A 21392-nucleotide genomic window follows, 5' to 3' on the forward strand; every position below is an offset into this window, starting at 1 on the left:
GAGAAAGAAAGGAAGACAGAAAGAATGCAAGAAAGAAAGAAAGAAAGAAAAAGCTCTTTAGATGCTTTAATTGTCTTCATTTAAATGGAGGAGCAGAGCCGCTCAACCTCTCTGATGACTCAGGTCTGATAACTGCCCTGTGATGTAATCCCCCAGGGAGAGACTGAGAGCCTCAGGCAACACACACACATACACACAAACACACATGCACACACACACACACACACACACACACACACACACACACACACACACACAGCACCCAGATGTGCTCACTTACATGTACACGTTCTGAGATACAAACACACACGCAGTTTCTGGGAACATACATATTGTACATGTCGTGATGAACACACAGACACACACGCATCTAGACAGAACCCTGAAGCCTGTAGGCTCTAAACAGACAAAAGAAAAGTCAACAGCGCCGCATGTGAACGTGCAAACTGAAGTATGTACATAAGTGTGTGTGTGTGTGTGTGTGTGTGTGTGTGTGCGTGCGTGTGTGTGTGTGTACGTGCCCGGCAGCTCACACGCATCCATCTCTCTGAGAATTGGCTGCTGGTCTATAAATAGTTCCACTTGTATTACGTACGCATTGCAAGCCATTACATCAGATAGGAGTTACTGTGGCAGATTACATTTGGAAAAGACTATTAGCCATCAGGCATACAAGCCTGCACACACATTAGGATCCGTCACATGTAGCCAATGTCCTGAGGCAGGAGTGGATGTGGATAACAGCTGTTCGATGGGGAGAAGAGTCCCAGGAAACAAGTGCTTATCACAGGTAGTCATGCTGAATGTTCATAAAGTAAATTCAACCCTGATGTCAGCTCACATGTAAACTCTTCCTGGGATATGGAAGCAGAAGGGGATTTTTTTCCGATTATGACGCACTGAGACGTTCTTGCCCTGGGCTGAGCCTTCAGGCCGTGTACTATTACGACACGCCCCAACCTCAAACCAAAGCCCTTAAACTGACCTTTACCATCCATAGCCTCAGCATCCAATTGATTGTCTTACTTTTTTGGCAGCAGTGTGCATTAACAATACATAATTTAATGATAATGGTTCATAGAAATGTTCAAGATTTTATTTGTGAGATTACTGTATGAAATTGAATAAAGTCAGAGAGACAAACTGGATTGTGGGAGCGAGACAAGTAAAAGGTTATATTTATTGCCTTGTATATACAACATTACAAGGTGCTGGTTTTAGTATGTCATCAGTCTGGCCAAGACAAACCCCTCCGCTGTCAATTTGTAGCTGTATCTGCTCTGTCACCGTCTTACAAAGCCTCCATACGTGTTGCCAAAAAAATAACTGCAGCCATTGATAAGCTGATTTGGCTCACACGACACGCCCTGGCTTCCTATTCCCATGAACAAATGTCTTGTATAAAGCCCCCTCTGACTGTACTGCGCTGCTGTGTGTGGTCCGGGCCGCCCCTGCAAAGATGAGATGGAGACACAAAAACCTGAATGGGCCTCGGACAATTGGCCATACCCCCGCTCAGCGCCTGTAGTCAGCAGCGGTGGGAGGTGCTGGCCAAGAAAACTCTGCTGACTCATGAGGAAAGGCACGGTGAACTGTCCCTTGTCATCCAATTACCGCATCAAATTAAGACCCAAGACATAGAGGCCTATCTGGGCTCAGTGGAGCAAAAGAAGGCAGAAAAAGGGATTTAGTGGGCAGGGGGACAGAGGGAGAGCAGAAAAAAGAAAGGGAGGAAGGAATGGGGGGGGATGGTATGGAGAGATGGAGAGATGTATAGAGAGAAATGTAGGAGGAAGAGACTCCCAGCACCCACTGACAATACAGAGTCCTGTACGGTGGAAGGTTGCCATCTCCGCCACTGTGCAGCCATGCATCACACCGTACGCTGTATACGGGGTAGTTAGTTAGCCCACAGAGGCTGTTCTGTCAGTGAATAATGGAGTCTCAACACCCACGCAGGTTCACAAAGTGGAAGGTTTGCTGATTTTGGAGCTGACCCGGGTCAAATGTAATTAGCAGTTCAGGTCAGGTAGCACAGATTTAGGAATCTGAAGTTAGAAATCATGTAAAATGTCTATTTTCAGTCAAATGTCACTCATCTAAAGATAAGGGAAAAGACCTGGTATTTAATTTTAGTTTTTCATTTCCTAGGTTTCTGCTGGTGATGACACTAAGGTAGGAAAGCTGCTTAGTACACCTCATATGTACGTTTCTTGTTAGTGTTAAGTAGTATGAAAGGTCCAAAAAGGGAGGAGGTCAGGGATGGATGGTTGGGTCAAACAAGCAAGGTACTTTCACACTGGAGTCAGCTGTTTGTGTCGTGTGTTAAACCAAAAGTGAACTTGCTAACGCAGTGAAGTTATGTCACATACATAACAGAAGTTACTATTGTAATGTTACAGAAGTCAAGTAGTTGTTTTAACCCAAGCTGGCAATCAACCTATTTTTTTTTTTAAACTTATAACATGTCACTTGTTAGAGTTTTTACCAAACAATATTTTCTTACATTTGGAGGATGAGATTTGTAATCCAGAGCATATCTGCTGCACTACAGTATTTCATCATAATGCTGTTTGGTCACCAGTTGATCTTATTTTTTTTGTTTTATTTTGGTTAAATACTGCAATTGACCTTACCGTAATTTCGATAGAAGATTACGAAAAAAAGCTTTACATAGGTTCATTTTAACTTGGATGACTTGTTTTTTTCTTAAACCATACACGCTTACACCACTACTTTTGGTGACCTGATCATATCCCTTTTGTAGTTTAGTTTAGAAACAGAATCAGTAATTTTCCAAACATTTTCATCCAAACAGCATCCCAGTATGTTGAAAAGTGAAACATACCCTTATTTAAATTGAATTAGGTTTGCACATGCACAGTGTACACTCCCTTAAGGCCATGCAGACGGGGTTATCATGATGCAAGAACAGTCTCTCCCTTATTTAGTGGGACTACCTGCTGAGAAACACCCTGCATGGAGCCAAATATTTTACCAACAGGACCAAAAGTGGGGGCGGATGCTTAATTGTGCACCGGAGCTGACTGCCAGCAAACCCTAGGCAGCAAATGTCCTTTCAGACAACTGCTGATTTGGAGCCATTGTCCAATTACAGCAGGAGGGCAGAGGGATGGGGCAGGGGAATTGTGATTGGGTTTACAAAAGATGACATCATTGGCATGATTTTGGCAATATACTGGAAATGTTCCACTAGTTGTATGGCAAGCAGTGGCGCTGTTGAACAGTGGCCTGAGGACACACTGCATTTCGTATTTAAATTTCATACATTTGATGAAACTTTCAAAGTTGTACTGAGGGGAAGCATCTACAGGTCCTTGTGTCCAATGGGTTTAAAAAAGAGGGTAACTAGCATCACAGGCGACTACAAACAATAATTTCCCACTCAAAGGAATCACAGTATGTGCCACAGTTCTGTACAAACTGTCCCCAATAACAGGGAGATTTCTCTGGAGATGCCAAGATCACAGTGTCTTCTGTCTGTCGCTCTCCCTCTCATTCTCTCTGCTGACATGAATCCCAATAGCAGCTCTTTGTTGAAGGGTCTCTGAGCAATCAAATGTGTTCTCTGATAACACGATTTGAAGACTGAAGGCCTTGGCTCCATCTGTTACATCATTCTATGGCTCATTCTTTATTGGTCATTTTTGTTACTTTCAGTAAAAGTGGCCTGTCCACTGTTAAGATTTTTGTGGCAATTCAGCTAAGAGATATTTACAAACGCATAACAACAAATTACAGTAATTATCTCTTCTGTCTTTTGATGCAGCTTTTGTCCAATAATTTCCATTAATAGTTGATTCATATCAAAGATCAGAAGTTAAAAAAAGAACAGCGGAGTGGATGAGGAACTGTTTGCTGTGACCTGCGATACATGCCAGATGATCAATTCATGAACAGAATAAGCTACTGTAATGTGCACCACTTCATAAATGACAATTTTCAGAACTTTTAGAACTAATAAATCATATGATCACCATTTTTTGACAGCTTTTTTAAATCCCCCATTTTCTAGTCTGCTTCTGCTTATTCCTCTTTCTTCCCTCCTTTCTGCTCTTTCACAGCAGCAGCTCAGAAATCTGAGCTGTCCTACTTTCCCTGAGAGAGAGAGAGAGAGAGAGAGAGAGAGAGAGAGAGAGAGAGAGAGAGAGAGAGAGAGAGAGAGAGAGAGAGAGAGAGAGAGAGGGGACAGAAAGTGACAGAGGACAGGGAGAAGGGAGAGAGAGCCGAAAGAGAGAGAGAGGGGGAGATGCAGTCTCCATGACCTACATGAGTCCAGCAGCTCTGTTCAGCTCTGGCCAGATGAAATGCCTATGGGCAGCAACACATTGCTCTCTTTGTCAAACACATGGACACACACAAACTCACACACATGCATATGCACCTGTATCTGGGCACGTACGAGGGTGCATGAATGCGCAGGTACACACGCCAAAACTGCTAGCTTAAAAACAGCGTCCAGGTAAAGCTTGTCGGACAAAACCCAACCTTGTACCATCTAATGAGTTTCGCATTAGTCTGTCGGGGGGTTTTTTTGTTTTTTTTTTCCAGGACAGATAAATGCATGAGCAGACACATTTGATAGTCTGACGATCTAAAATACAGAGACAGAGACGGAGGAGAGAGCGAACGCTATCAGGGATTCCCATTAGCTGCAAGAGTAATGGGATCTTGCCCTATTAGCAGGGTGAAAGTTGCGGGCTTCTAATCTTACACTGCCTGCCTTCTGGGACGGGGAGTGAGGGATGGACTATTAAAGGTGCATCACGCGCATAGCCTGGGTGGTCCTGTCGAGGTTCCACAGCAAGACATTTATTTAGCTAAATCCAATACGGAAAGGCAGAAGGGTATGATGTATTAACTACTTTTTAATATTTAAGGTCTGCGGTTACCTACCAATTTAAAATGCTCCTAACAGGCTTCCCTCCTTAATCTATCACTTAAAAATGAACCGTGGTGACATAATTTAATGTTGGGGATAAAAGGGACTTAATGCCCGACAGTCTGCCTGCATGGCTGTGTAGATTGGCCGGCATTATTTAGGCTTCTTCAGGACTCCACCTGCACCATGTTTGGTTTTTCTGTGAGCTTTAAGATGACAGCACTCCAAAACAAAAGTTTAAATTGCTGTTTCTACGCAGGCAAAATAAGCAGCTTGAGATCAGAAGAAGTATTTACCTTAGTCTCAATGTACGCCGCGCACGAGCTGGCTGACCTGGTCAAAATTTCACTACACTCTAATGAATATTTCTCAGTTTTGAGTTATTGTTACGATGTTTTCTTGCAGCACGAAATAGTAGCTATTTTATAGCTACATTTTGTGTACATTGTAGCATGCCAGTGTCCCTCCACTGTCTCCATGTTTCCTCAGCGCTTGTATACGGTTGCAGCCTTACAGCCTAAGTCAACTTCTGGTTCCTGTTATAAATCAATCGCTGAGTATTTTAGCAGCAGCAGTGTACATTTCAATAAATAATCACGACAGCTGGAATTTATTTTGGACTCGAACTGCCAAGAGCTTCACTTTGTGCTGAAAAGTAACGGGGGACTTTTTTGTTTTAGTGGTCTTCAATGAGGGGATCAGATGAGGTCAGAGTAGATAATTACGGTGTGAAATAATTGCATCATGGTTTAAACATTTTTAAACACTTTAAACACTTTTTTTCTAACTATGCTTTTAAATATAGTAATGAGGACATTTCTGGTCATTTCAAAAGGTGGTTGGGACATGTCGCCTGCATCCCCAGTGTAAATGACACCCATGTGCATTGCCGCATGTTCTCCCACCATGTAGGCAGTGGATGTTAGCTACAGATGGCTTAATGGTTGCAGTTACACTGACCTATTTTTTTACCAGAAGTGTGTAATTTCATTTAACAGGCAAGAGGACTGTTTTTAGTGTAGAATTTTCTGTCTTACTATTTGCATGTGTGGTATAATTCCTCCTCTGTGGTAGTCGACTTTATTTGTGCAGTGCATTCAGTGATATAAAAATAAAGCATGACATGTTATCTATTCCCGAGTGGCTCTGTCCAGTTTATTTATTTAACCGGAGCTCAGACTAATCATTCCAGCGTACCTTATTATTTATCTTTAGGCCCTGAGTGTGTTTGGTGTGTGTGTGTGAAGGAGTATGAGTGTGTGGCAGAAGCAGTTTGGGGCATGTTTCCATTTAGCAGCGGGGGATAGATACGGCCCCATGACATGTCACAAATTCGACCGCAACCTGCCTGATTCTTCTCCGCGTAACATCTATCCAACTGTGGCTGAAAAAAGAAATGTGTATTTCACAGCTCTGAATGGTGCAAATCCACTCAACGTCACTCAAGTCACTTTGTGTCTGTGTTGGTGTGTGTGTGTGTGCGTCTCCCTGAGAGAGAGAAAAAGAAAGAGAGCAGGGTCACGTATGCTGACAAAGGGTTACTGTACCGCCTGCATGCTCTCCTTACCTCTGCCACAAAGAGCATCAGATAACATGCAAGTGTGTGTGTGTGTGTGTGTGTGTGTGTGTGTGTGTGTGTGTGTGTGTGTGTTCACAGACTGGATGTAATGTTAGGATTAAAAGAGGCCAGCAGTCAGGGATGCATCAAATATACACACATGGGCACAAGCACGCACAAGCTCAATAAAAACCTCCAGTTTTTTATTTATAAGCACATCAGTTACAAATAATCACAGATATAAACAATCAAAGTGGCGTAAACAACACACACACACACACACACACCGCAAATGTATAAATATGACTAAATGCTGATTACACGATGCAACAAGTGTCTGTGTGTGTTCCATATTTCCCTTCAAGATCTATTTAAAAGTGAGCTGGCTGCTGGAAGAGTGAGCCAGCAGATTTCTGGCGCTGTGTCACCTTTGATCTCGGCACGGTGCGGCCTGCAGGACTACAATGAGAAGCAGAACACACACGCATGCACACACACACACACACACACACACACACACACACACACACACACACACACATAAATATATTGCCTAACACTCTCGCAGATGCACACACATAAGCGTCCCCTGCTTGTAAAGGCAAACATACATACACCAGGCGCACGCATGACACGCAAAACTGAACCTCCTCACAAAAAACACCCTTGCTTTTCAAATACACACACTCGCACACACGCGCCCAACAGACGTTCCCACACATTGAGGCCAACCGTTTGGGCATCGACAGCATTCCATTCTGCTTTTCCGTTTACAGTGGAAAAATCTCGCCTTTGACCTGGAGTATTTACAACATGGAGGAAGGAGGCAGCCAGGGAATGCCATGCTTCAGCGCTGACAGAGCGAGAGGAGGAATGGATCGATGCCCATCATTTATCCGTCGGGTGTTTCTAGTTTAAACTTCGCTGTCTTCTTTTCAGCAACAACAATGCTTCGAGCACTCATTCAGTAAAAACTGTTTTCTCAAAGCCGAATCCCTGAAATCCATCCCGAAAGCCAAGGATGATACTTCACAGACATCGCTTGGCAAGACGGCGATTTCGTTTACAAAGAGACCGATCAACATTTTCACAACAATAAATGAAATGACTCCTCGTCATATAAAGAATAATCACCAAACTCTCCTGTAACCCTAATTTCTATGGGCATCTGTTTTTCGACGAGCAACTTTACTGTTCTTTACTGGTTCACTCTCACTGCTTTAATCAGTATGGTTTTCAGCCGCAGCAGGCAGCTGTTTACAGCAATAAACTTCTAAAAATCCACTGCACAGTACCTGCACAGCAACAGACCGCAGACAGACAAAGTTGGCATCAAGCCTGTGGAAAATTTAGCAGCTAAACTTCCTATTCACATGGGACTAGTATTACCTGGAGACCTTTGGTTAATTTTTTTCAACAATTTGCAGAGGCCATCTGTGATCCTAATCCCATGTGAGTGTAATCTGTAACAATGTAAAAATTCTACCACATTTTACCTAAATGTATATTCATGCTTGTAACACATGCATAAAACACAAACACAGTACATTCTAGATTACATGAGGTCCCCCGGTATTATTCCCTCTGCGTTTTCGCACCAGTCGGTGGAGGCCAAAAGCTCCATATCAAACTTCTACTGAACTGGTGAACACAACATGACTCCATGAGTGTCCTCTGTGTCTGCATGTATATATAAGCCGCCAATTGCTAACGCGCACCATATCAACTTTATAAGGGAATAAAAGGTCAGTGTTGTGTTAACAACTTGTTCTGGCCAAAATATAAATTACTGTAGGGTTCAAGTTTTGTGCAAAGAAGCTTTTGGCCTCTGGTTCAGGTGGTACTTCGGAATATGTTGGAAAACTTTCCTTCACATAACAATTTTGGCTACTTCTTACTTCACAGATATCTTGCAGCTGCTGGGGCAGACCAGCATTACAAGCGAGTGTATGCAACATTCATATCCTGCAGCACACCAGAGGTAGTAATGATGACATTTAACAGTCAGCTTGTCCAACGCTGAGACTCAAAAATAGACAGTGTGCTCCCCGTCGCATCATACCTTCCTTGTCACTTCTCTCTGTGAATAATTCAATAATAAGTGGATCTCATTGCTCCTAATGCTGGATTTACTACATCTTCAGTCATACGCAACAGTAATGACCTTGAATTGAGACTCGTTAAAAATTGGGTCGCATGATCTCTATGAGCTCCCATCATGGGCTCATCATTCAAAATTATACTTCAGAACAGTACACTCCATACTGGCAGCATTCACAAAATGCTTTTTTGGTAAGTAGGTGTCGAAGCTTTGAAGTCTGCCTGACTCAACTAGAGGAAAAGTCATGCAGACAGAGAGAGAGGGAGGTGAGGAAAAGTGAGATGAAGTGGGAAAATGATCGGCATCGCCGTCATTAGAGCAAATGTTAATGATCCCTTCAGGGACATGGTGGCAGCTGTAGCAGATTTTCAAGGGACAGACGGATAAGGATACTAAAGAAAGGTAGTAACATCACCTGTGGACCATAATGAAAACAGAGGAAGTGATGTTAAAAATACACAACAGCTGGCACAACAAATGGTTTTCTTTCAAAGCATAAAGTCGTATATATATAGAACGCGATTTTATCTTATTTGCTATTTCTATTCAAATACATATTCAAAAGAAGTATAACATTAATGTGTGTACTTCAATACATTCCGCATCCTGATTATGTTCCACACACTTCTTTGAATAAGTTGCTTCCATCGTCTAAATACAACGCTATAAATAGGTGGAACATTTGCATAATCCTGAACATATTGTACACTAGCTGTACTCACTTTCAGATGCTGCTTTGACTACTGGGAGAAAACACATACATAGAACAGATGCAGTATTTGTATAACCCTGAACATTTTTGCGTTCCGTGCTCAGCTGTAGTAATAGTAACAAGCTGCCGAACAAGTCGACGGATTGCTAGCGCATTTGCCCGCACGATATAGAAAGCAATCGCATTATTTTTTCATACTTGTATAACTGAGCACCAACAGCCCATTTGCTAACATTATCGGTGCCAACCCAAGCTCCACTGCTCGTCTGGCACCATGCACTATTTTAGGCCCTCTTACTTCATCAAGTGTGAAGAAGTTCTCATCTAGCAAGCTAAACTGTGACAGGACACTCTGAACAGTACTCGACTTTAAGTTTGGAAGCAGAGGACGAAAGGGTGGAGGGATGATGACGGAGGAGCACTTGTGACAGACAGTAAGATAAACACTGACGTACAGAGATAGACGGACCAGTGGGGAGATAATGAAACACAGACTGGAGCGGCAGAGACAGGGCGTGGGGATCCAGCCATACCATGGAGCACAGTGCACTACAGGACATCCAGTCCAAGTACAGTAAATCCAGCAAAATCTGGCAACCAGTGATCAAATCAGCGTTCCCACACTAGAAGGACTGGGGCAGTTATGAGAACACAGTGTCCAAGTATAAACACATAGCAGCGCTCTCTATTGCACTACTGAGGACAGACTGTCCAGAACCCGGACTGAGAAAATTAATGGATATACCAGCTAACTGACTTACATTCAAGGCTTCTTATAGGTCTTTCCATTGCACGACATGGATTACACAGGCCACGCCGAGTATTTTCTTAAGCGTAGTGTGGTTGTAATACCTGCTTTTTGGCCAGTTGCCTGTATGTGGAAAGATGTATGCAGCTTTAGAATTCCATAAAACCTGGATTATGTTTGCAGTAATCCTGAGCAGGAACAGGAAGTCACTGTTTTTAAGGATATGTTCCCATCTGGCCACACTTTAACACATACCACACCGGACTGGAGCTGGATGGCAGCCTCCCAGTTCTGGCTTTCTTAATCATCCTGCCACTTCAGAACTAACCAAGTGCATTCATTCAGATTTGGCCTTGAATCTTTCAGACTCACTAGAACGACAGCTTGAATAAATACCACTGCAGAAGTTTCCCAGAATACTTCTACAGCAACACCTGGACGGTATGAAAACTACATTCATTTAGGAGATGCACTGTGTAAGAATTGGCCACCTTGCTCCAAACAAATAGGGGGCAGCGTCATCATCAGAGCAGCTGCTAAATGCTGATAACTGTAGCTGCTGTTAGCTACTTAGCTCAGTTAGGCGTGCAGCAAGCAGTCTGATTAGCTGACTCTGCCTGGACTGGGTGATTTGGGCACCGGGGGAGTGATGGTGCTGTTTACTACTGGATGATCATCCTACAAAGCAGGCAGGGGCTAGCTGCTTAGCATGCTAATTTCAACAGATGCTCATTTTATCACATTTTTTGAATATTAAAGACAAAAATTCTTACATATTGCACCTTAATTACATTACAGACTTTCCCCTTTAAGAATGCACGGCCATGAAGACACGGAGGAAAGTGAGGCAAGTGGGAATCATATGGCTGTGTCAGACAGCTTGCCCAGAGATTCCTGACAGCCCAGCACTGCGTCCTTATGCTTCCTTCGCAGGCGCCAAGGAGTGAGGTACGGAGGAACAGAGGGACAGGAGTATGGGAGTCTGTCAGAAAGCGCCCGGAGGTCGGAAAATTCAGTAAACTAAATAGAGAAACTTCTCACCGGCACCCCGGCTCACTGGACTGTTTTGAGGGCAGGGAGAGACAGAACGATGGAGACAGAAACAAAATAAGAGGGCACAAAACAGAGCACATATGGCTGAATGTTTATGGTTAGAGGTCTTGGCGAGTGGGCTGGGAGCAATAATTTACCTGCTCACCATCCCACTTGTCCACCGATCTGAACCACTCAAGGGAGGAATACATGCGCCACATGTCTCCAGAGCAGGACCCTAGTAGCACATGTGTGTGATGAGACGGCTTCCCGGGAGGGTTCTTTTTTTTTATTTTATTTTTTTCTAGTGGAAAGGTGCTGAATTGAATTTCCACTGAAGAACAACCACAATGAGACATACTTTCCATTGCCATCAACAATGGATAGACACTGCCAATGCTGTAAATAGTTTACAGAACTCACAAAGACAAACGGGCCGACGTGAACGGCACACAAACACACATGCATCTTAAAAAACAAATACGCCCATATGCATGGATGGATGCACAGCACACTTGCACAAGTTTACACAAGTGTGTGCACAGTGTGTGCGCGCGGTAAACACAGAGAAGGAATTCAATTTTCCACAACTCTTTCTCAGCATTGCTCCTCCGTTGCATAAGTTTGGTGGTGCGTGGAAAACAAAACAGTAAAAACTTTGCTTTTTTCCTCGATCGCTCTTCCTTTACAGCCGTGTTTAGATTTTAGTGCATTCTGAGCAGATGTATGGCAGAGTTTCAACACGTGATGTAAAGATGATGTAAAGGTCATTAAAATTTGGTCAAAACAATCTCGTGTTAAAGGTGCATGATGCAGTTTTTGGGAAGAAATTTTAATCAGAGGAGAACAATCTTTTATTCATTTGAACAAACTAAATAAACAAACTCTCTGTTTTCATGACTGAATAAACTGAATACACAAACTGACCCAAAAGGACAACACAGTTTCATACTGTCTTACTTTGTTTATATCTGGCGGACCCTTCACTTAAAATAATGAATATTTCTGAGTTCCTCATCATTATTGTAAATATTACCTTTCTGAATTTTCTGCATTCATTTTCCAAAAACTACATATTGCACCTTCAACACAAACAAACACCTCATTATAAACTAAGCATGGAGTCAACTTGAACAATATTGTTGAGGTCTCCTTTGTACATCAAAAAAGAAACCGGAAATGTTCTATTTATATGAGACAAGCAGGACGATTTATGCTGCTCTGTAAAGAAACAAACTAAAAATAGGAAACATGATTGCTCTGATGTGGGATAACTGTAATCAATGCCAACCTGCTAACCTCCTAACCTTCCTACAGATCTCTAAGTCACACCTTCTTTCCGTTTGATTCCTGTATGTTCCTCTGCTGTTAATCTCCACCTCCCCCCTGTGCCCCCCTTCTCCACTTCCTGGTCCATAATGCACTCTTAACAGGCCGTCTGGGAATTCAAAAGCCAACAACATTCCCGTCCCATGTAGGTCTCCCAGTCCAATAAATTGGTTTCTGAATATTTACCAGACACGCCTGTTTTACTTATACAGAGCCAAAGTTATGTCACAGCTAGTAATTCAATGCAAAACTCATAACCACTTAGTAAGACATTAATCTTTGACCTATTTACCGTATGAACTCAGATTTATAATGCAGTGCTGAATTTATGCCACAGCTAGTAATTCAATCCCATCATTCCCACAGAGAAAGAAACAACTTTCCCACTCGTGAAGACCAGGGTGAAATTCAACCTTTTTGGGGCTCAGTCCTACATTAAATATTTAGAGCTTTATTTATGTCAGAGATGGTAATTCAAAGCCACAGCTTCACCAACTCTTAAAGCATTTACTGACTGCCACAGGTTGATCAATTCATCAAGCGCTTCATGAGCTGACGCCGGAGAAACTCACACTCGCGCACACACACACACACACTTGCAAGCGCATGATCCCACACCATAAGAGCCATGACCAGAACAGGCCAGGATCATAGCCAGGAGGCATATTTATGAGAAATAGCCCGCCTTCACATTACTGTAAGCTGGAATGTTACTGTAACCAGCACTGGCTGGCCCCATGTGAAGATCATTAAAAGTGATGATGGAGGGACTCTGGTTCCAGGAACAGACGGACCGATCTCTAAATCTCTGTCAACAAATGAACACACATATTCAAGCAGGCTCAGAGAAATGCAGCCATGTGTGCAGGTACACCGACACACCCACACAGACACACACAGACACACACACACACAGTCTTTGCTCCTCATCAGTCTTTTTTTTTTTCCTCCCCTCAAACAAAGCCACAAACCCTCCCCTGAGCACACATGCACTGTACAGCAACAGTGCTATCACATGCAAGCAATCAACAGTCCTCAGATGAGCAAAACATGGTGCAGACATACAGCGGGGGTTGGCGGAGGTGAACCTTTATGTCCGACATGTAGCTGACCACTACACACAGCTGATTTACGATATTCAAAATCCTGCATTGTTCAAAACAAGCTGAGTCACACATGTCTCAGCTATCAACATAAAAGTAAATCAAAATCAGCTGGTGTCTCATATCCTGTTTTTCAGAGCAAAACAATTCTGACATGGTTTCTCATACTATATCAGGATTATGTTTTGCATCGAATGCAGCCGCACCAAATTATAAAGCAGACTAGGATATTAAACCCACAAGAGCCCTGCTGGGAGACTTTATATGGTGTTTTTGCTCTGGATTCCTGAAAAGCGAACATATCTGGAAAGTCTCTGCAGCGTGTTTTTTCATGGGGGCTGACTTACATAGTTGCCAGTAGAGGGTTCTCCGGGAGGTAGGGAGCCAGGGCTGAGGACAGGAGAGCTGGCTGGACTGCAGAGCTCGGGGAAAGGGTTCGGGATGGCTGGGAGAGACGATGTCCTCAGCTGCTGCTCCGCTTCCTGCAGCCTCCTGGACAAGGGGAAGAGGACAAAAGAACATTCATTACAAAAATATGACCTGAAAGTCTTAGGTCTCGACTTGGAACACCCCCTCGAAAAAGTGAGGTGGAAGAACTTTGAAAAGAGAGCTGCTGACACATGTGAAATGTGTGCAGGAGGTTCAGAGTTAATAAAGCGCTGCTGTACAGTATCCAGCCTCATGTCTGTTTCCATCTGATCTACCCATAATGAAGAGGAAATCACAGACCCCCGCAGCCTCCTAGCTAGTTTTCTGCAATATTTATCGCGCATCAATATTGAATCAAGACATCACTTTAAAGCAGTGTTTTAAATTAGGCCCATATACTGTAGGACGGTGGCCTGGGAGGGGAATGTTGATTTGACAGCTGATCATCAACTTTTCAGGATCCAGTCTTCCTCCCTTTTTTTTTGGTAATTGGCAGGTCAGTTTGTGAAACTCTAACGGGGCGGGTAGCTCCGAGAATCACAGCAGAAGACTCTTTCTCTCTGTCTCTATTAAATTCTGTCTCTCTGTAGAAACCCAGCGAGTTCAAAAGGGAACGGGCCTTTTGATGTTGTCCCATCTGAGCTTGAGAACAGGGTTATTCAGAGGTCAGCCCTGAATAATAAGAACTTCAGGGCCTGAGTCCGTGTGTGTGTGTGTGTGTGTGTGTGTGTGTGTGTGTGAGTGAGAGAGAAAGAGAGAGAGCGAGAGAGAGAGAGAGAGAGAGAGAGACAGAATACTCCTGATCATCCCTCCCTCCCTGTCATACACTCTTAAAGGTGAATAGTAAGAGCCGACATCGGTTTGTGTGTACGCAACCATACTTCTGTTGCACCGGTGTGTATATGCAGGGGCGAGCACAGCCACTTTTAATGCATACAGTAACAGCGTGAGGAAGAACTCAGGGTTATTACACCTCAAATTGAGAGAGACATTTGCACTAAAACAAATGAGAATCTTTACCTTTCTCCTCCCACTGGTGCCGTTTGAGACAAAGAGGGTGTGACAAGGAGGAACGGGTCGTTCAAGGGCTAAAGATAGGGAGCGGGGAGGAAATGTTGCGCCCAATTACTGAGAGGGTGCGGAGGGATGACAGTGTACAGTGAAAGGCTTCTTTTCGAGCGCGGAGGGAAAAAAGGTCGGGAGCTCTGCTGCACGTGTGCATGTGGCTATACATGTGCAGTAGGAGGCTGGGTGGAGTCATCTCAAAGCTTACATCGCCATACTTCTGTTTGCCCAAGTACACCTGATGAATGCACTCACTGGTACAAAACATGCCTTCAGCCATGAACACTCAATAAGGACCACTACTTCCATTTTTCCTTTCTCTATAGATTAAAAGGTGCAATATGTATGAATTGGCAACCTTTCAAATTGTTACCTAAAACAAATGGAGGGTAGCTGTCAATAGCTTGTTAGCTTAGTTAGCTGTGCAGCTAGCAGTCCTACGAGTCAGTGTCCACCACCAGAGGCCTGAGCTATACTGTCGGATTACCGTATCCTGAGGTATAAATGTGGTACTCGACAGGACCGGGCCGATGATAGCTGGTTAGCATGATAACTGTTATTTCTTCTCCGTCTGTTAATAATTTTAGTTAATTAAGTAAAATTCATTCAAATTGCATCTTTAATCTGTCATTTCTTTTTTTGTTTATCATTCCATCAATCCTTTGCTCTTTAAAGGACACATATAGTGCTCAATTTCAGGTTCCTAATTGTATTTTAGGTTAGTACTAATATAGGTTGACATAATTGAATAACACATTACTTTTCTCACTCTGTCCAGTGCCTCAACACTGCATTCTCTGTCTGAGATGCTCTGTTGTTGCTCCTACATTAAGGGTCCCCCCTCCCAAATTGCCCTGTCTGCTCCGATTGGTCAGCTCACACACGTCTGAGCCAGCACTGCTAACAACATCATTGGAGCTTTGCTAAATCAATTCTCATGTGCCAAACTAGCCGCTATGCATACATTATGCAAATATGATACATTGGAGACGTAGTGTGATGTCACAAAGTCAGAGAATTGACTGCTAAAGAGGTATTTCAGGAGCAGTGGGGAAGGGGAGCATCTGTTCATGCAGACATTTTAACTTTCAATTTAATTTACATATATTTACACATACATATAAATACTGGGGGGGCCTTGTCGTTGATTCACAGTTGTTTCCCTGCTCTAAAGGGCACTCTCCAATTCCACTATGCCACTGCAGCCAAATATATGTTTATTTCACCTACTTTCCACTGATTGGACAGCTCCCTCTAGGGTTACCTCTAGGCCTGCTATACTGCAGCCTATGAGGTGCTAACGTGGGCAAAGAAATACAGCAACAATCAAGGATCTGCATATGAGGTGGGAACACCTACCTGACAGCGAGGATGTGCATGGGTTGTGACCGTCGGAGGCCACTTTGAGGTGAGACCGCGGACGAGGAGGAGGGCAGCTCTGGTGAGACGTGGCTTTGACCATGCCGAGGCTGGTTGTGTTGCGTGTGATGGTGGTGATGGTGCTGGTGTGAGGAAGAGACCTGTCCATTGTGCAGCAGTGGGGTGGACTCTGTCTGCTGACCACTGCAGGTGGAGTACAGGCTCTCCAGCGAGGAGTTCATATCATTCACCAGGGCCTCAAGATCAACGTCATCCTCTGGAGGAGAGAGACAGAAAGGAACGTAATGCTGACTGATGCTCATGGGAATGCCCAAAAAATGAAAACCCCTCAAAGGAAGAGCAGTGTTGCAAAGTGCCTAATTACCCAAAAGACATATGTGAGTAAAGGTCTGATATTGTGTAAGTATTAGTTTGGTGCAAGTGAAAGTCAGCCATACAAATAATACTTGAGTAAAAGTCTTAAAACATCTGAGCATCATATGCATTCTATCAAATGTACCAATTATCAAGAGCCCAACTATAACAATATTACCGGTACAAAAATTCTGATATTGACAAATTCACTGATATTATTTTATACACAAAATGCCTACACTAATACACATGTTTGCAGTTATTCCTTATGGTTATCAACCACCTTTAAGGAATCATACAGTTTCACCATAAAATCTCTGGTAACTCGCAAACTATCACTTGATTCATGTGCTGGAACAGTGAGCTTCACTTGGAATGCATTCATTATAAATGACCCCAAGTATCAAGTTTACGTGTCGGCACGCATTGAACAACATATACACCATGTGTGAACCATTTTGGTTGGGCTCCAAGATATGACACTCAGCATTTTCTGATTATTGGAATCATTGTATATATCTCTATCCATCTGGTTACTGATGATACAATTAAGTTAAAATGTGCTTCATAGGCTCTGTTGCAGCATGACATAGGTGAAGGAACTCGTAAGTAAAGTAAAAAAGTGTATTTTAGTGGAGTTGAAAGTACAATATTAGCCTCCCAAATGCTATGGAGATACTCAAGTAAAGCATTAGCACCTCAAAAGTATACTCGAGTACACTACATGAGTGAAGATACATAGTCACATTCCATCACTGATGAAGAATGCAAGAATCACGAGTAGAATAGCAACGAAGGTATCAAGCAGAAAAAACATAACTAAAGCTGGAGAGAAATCCAAACCAATAAAGGCAAAAAACACAATAAAAGAGAAAATGAAAGTCCTATAAGCCTGATGCTTTTGGTTTCAAATAGTTGAGGCACAGAAAAAAAGAAGTAAAGACTGTGGATATTGTTGGGACTTTCCCATTTTCTATTTCAGTTTCTCTATCATTTCATTGTGGCCAGGATTTGAACCCGTGACCTCACTTTGCACCACCTTAATTCCAAGTAATACTAAAAAGAAAAGGGAAAAAAACACTGGCATGCACAAAGCACAAGAGCACACACACACACACACACACAGACGTGCATACACACGCACACACACTGGTAACCAGTTCTGCCAGTGCTCAATCAGCAGGACTATCTTGACGACATACATTGTGAGCCAAATCTCCAGGGATAACAGGTACAAGCACAAACCTGCCTCTCACACTCTCACCACGGGGGTTCACAGCAAAGGCATCGCACTGCAAGCATCTGCTCTGTTTCCCTGCATGTATCAAGCATTCTGCTTTTAAAGGGTCTTTAAAAGAACGAGGGGTGGGGGCTATCCTCAAAGCCCCCGTGAGAACCTCTAGGCACATTTAAATTCATGAAGTGAATTTTTCAACTGTCTCTCCGGCAGAGTGTTGAATCAAAGTTCGAAGAGAGCCCAATCGAAGGGAGGCTCTCTCCCTAATTGCTTCATGCTGTGAAAGTTTCATCGTTTGGGTAAACTAGGTGCCAAACTTTGCTCTTTCTAAATCATAATCTGCAGTGGTGACTCCTCTCCTTGTGATTAATAATTCTTCATTATGAAAAAGAAATCGAGCTCAGGAATTAATCATCAAACATCTCTATCCAGATCCCTGGACCGTACTGTAGAGTGCATGTGAACCACTAGGGGGAGACAAGCTCTAATTGTGCAGGGAAGGAAGTCTCAGATGAATGGGGGTTCATGTTAGGGAAACTGGCATCAGGACAGTAGATGTGGGTATGAAGAAAGTCACTTTGATATTTACAGTAGAGGACAGAGAACCATCTGACCAGAAACAATGCTGATGTACATTTTGATTTGAAGTTTCATTGTAATTTTTTTTCTGTTCTCTATTCTCTTTAATCTGACTGTGGTCGTATACGGTAAGCAGGTGGTACATGTTAGCCTCGTACAACTGTGACATTATGATTCCGTACCGTTTTATCTCGGTTTACCTTGAATACCATTCCAGGGATTAGGGCTGCAGCTATTGATTTGTCTTCTTGATCGATCCATTTGTTTTTAAATTTGTCAGAAAATGGGGGGAAATTGCCTACAGTTTTTTCAAAAGATTAAATCTGAGAATTCTGACTTTTGATTTTACTCGAACCAACTGATGGATTATCGAAATGGTTGGAGGTTATTTAATAGTTGACAACTAGTCGATGAATCAATTAACTGCTGCAGCTCTCACTACAGGTGCCCTCTTTTTCTTATTTTTCTTGCTTTTGGAATAGCTTGCATAGTTGAAAATCTGGTTCTCTTAAACTAAATTAAAAACAGCGATGATAACATTTACGAAGCTGCAGCACACACAAAAAAAACCCCTCCAGTCACGGCCAGTTGTTCAGATAGAAATCTGTGTGAGTGAATGAATGAATGGATTAATTAATTAATTAATATCAAGTCCAGCTGTCACGACTCCGCAGCTTAAAATGTGTCGTGACTCATATAGCTTGCCAGGGCTCAGGATGCAGGACAGCTGACAGCTGGATCATGTGAGGTGGTGCGAGGGTCATGCCACTCAGTGAACTAAAAGTCCTACAGCTCTGTCTCTCTGCTGACGCTGGAAAAAAAGCAGCTTGATTGATAAAAAGTTTTAAAAGCACTGGCATCAAAGTGAGCCACTCGGCCTGGCACGTAAACAGTTTCCTTCCATTTCCACAAAAGAAAAAAAAAAAAAACTTCCAGAGGGAACAACAACAGCAGCAGCAGCAGCAGCAGGTTGGCAGGCTGGTAAACATCCCCGTCGCTGCATATGTAGCAGCGTGGCTCTGTGTCCAGCACTGATGCTACGAGCTACCTGCTAAACCTAAAGCGTTGCCTATGAGGAGCTTTTCCTGAAAACATGTCAGGTAGCAGTATCACAGGTGCCAGTGAATCACAGGTGGTTAATCTGTAGGTATTAATAGTGACAGGTAAGCTGGAGCAGCTACTTATAGATAGCTTGAAGAGCTAAAGAGCTATATACCACAGGACACAGGGTGCATACAAGGCTATACACAAGGCTAAGGTCGAGGCAAGACACCTGTAGCACGTATAGACAGAGCAACAGGACCTGCATTTAAAATATCATAATAAACCAAAAACCTTTTTAGTGGTCAAACAAATGCTTAACATTTCAACATCTCAATGCTTTGAGACGAAACGACAGTTAAACTCCAAAAGTGACTTTTACCCAGGACATTTCATCTGCTCATCATCCATCATTCTCACTAGGTGAGACGTGTGCCCTCAGGCTACAGAGACAAATGTTTCCTCATGCATCTGACCTAGTTTGGCCTCAGGAGGGAAATGGCAGAGCTGTTTGGATACAAAGAAACGCGATCCATAACGTCCTGCATAGATGCAGTCTGTCTGCGTCACAGTGATGCAGTCACCTATGCATGTCACAAACAAACAGAGGCATGCGTCACGCACCTGGGTGTAAGACCGACGCTGATGACACAGACAGCATACAAGCACGCATGCACGTACACACACACACACACGCAATTTAAACCAATGGACGTTTGGACCAGGGAGCAAACTGTGGTCGTTCTTTCTTTGAAATGGAGTACAGAAAATAGAAGTTACACCAGATACTTGGCACTGGCAAGGACAAGAGACATAAACACATTTATTTATGCGCAGCACACACTCGGCGGTCACAGCACGTCTGGTCTTACAATATTACAGCCATTAATTAGATCCTCCCTGAGTGTCAGAGGGGCTCGAGCAGCAGGGAGCACACAGAGCTACAGATGCACTCAGAGCTGTTGACAATTTGCAGCTGTGACCAGGGCTGCAAAATCACAGGAATATTCAAAGTGGACATTTTCAGTGGGGATTAATGGGAGTTTGTGTAAACATTTTTCCTTTAAAATGACTTCATTACCAAGTTGCTTAAGATTGTGATGTTTTTTTTATTCAGATCATGACGGTGGAGGGGAGGTCATGTGGCTCGGGCGGCACCCGGCGATGCCTCGGCCTGCTCTGTCGTCCTCCTGGAGCCATACATGTACATACATACATACATACATACATACATACTCCTCCCCTGGGTTCTTCCATCCCCCCCCCCATGTGTTGCTTTTCCTTAATGGACTTGAGGTTGGTGCACACGGGGCGGACTGTAAATCCCACTGAATGTGATTCCTGATTTTGGGCTTTATAAATAAAATTTACTTCCATGATTCCTTGCAATATTTGAAGAATCTTTAAAGTTACGTGTAATATGTACAAGTGAAAAATCTTTCTTTTAGCGCTTATTATTCCATGTGTGCCTAAACTCTTCTGGAGAGTTCATGGCCACGTATAAAACTCTGATGGGTCTGAAGACAACACTGGCATTATTGTTCTGATTTCCTCGTGGTTCAATTACTTCTCTCCTCCTCTGACATGTTTTTAACCCCCTCCCTCCTTTTCTGAGAACCTATAACCGATTGTCATTAGGGGTAAAAATAGCCAAAGCTTCCTCTATTGTCTGAGCCACTCTAAATACAGTATTAAGCAACTGTAAAACTACTTGTGTCTGTTAGGAATCTGCATAAAAGTTGTTTTGAGTGTTTCTGATCGTTAGCGGGAATCATGGTCAAAACAGGACCATTGTTGTTGATGGCAGATCCATATGGCTCT

At 43.1% G+C, this 21392-nt stretch overlaps 1 protein-coding gene across 3 annotated transcripts in view; it reads right to left on the reverse strand.

The window, feature by feature from the left end:
• grb10b (growth factor receptor-bound protein 10b) overlaps positions 1-21392 on the reverse strand; it is a 73386-nt gene that overhangs the window by 22119 nt on the left and 29875 nt on the right. For all 3 annotated transcript variants that reach the window (XM_037074268.1, XM_037074269.1, XM_037074267.1), the window contains exons 4-5: positions 16340-16616; positions 13834-13978 (exon numbers count right to left, since the gene is read on the reverse strand). In XM_037074268.1, coding sequence (XP_036930163.1) covers positions 13834-13978; positions 16340-16616 — 422 coding nt within the window. The remainder of the gene's footprint in view (positions 1-13833; positions 13979-16339; positions 16617-21392) is intronic.

This window comes from Acanthopagrus latus, chromosome 17, assembly GCF_904848185.1.
Source record: "Acanthopagrus latus isolate v.2019 chromosome 17, fAcaLat1.1, whole genome shotgun sequence".
Taxonomy (NCBI): domain Eukaryota; kingdom Metazoa; phylum Chordata; class Actinopteri; order Spariformes; family Sparidae; genus Acanthopagrus; species Acanthopagrus latus.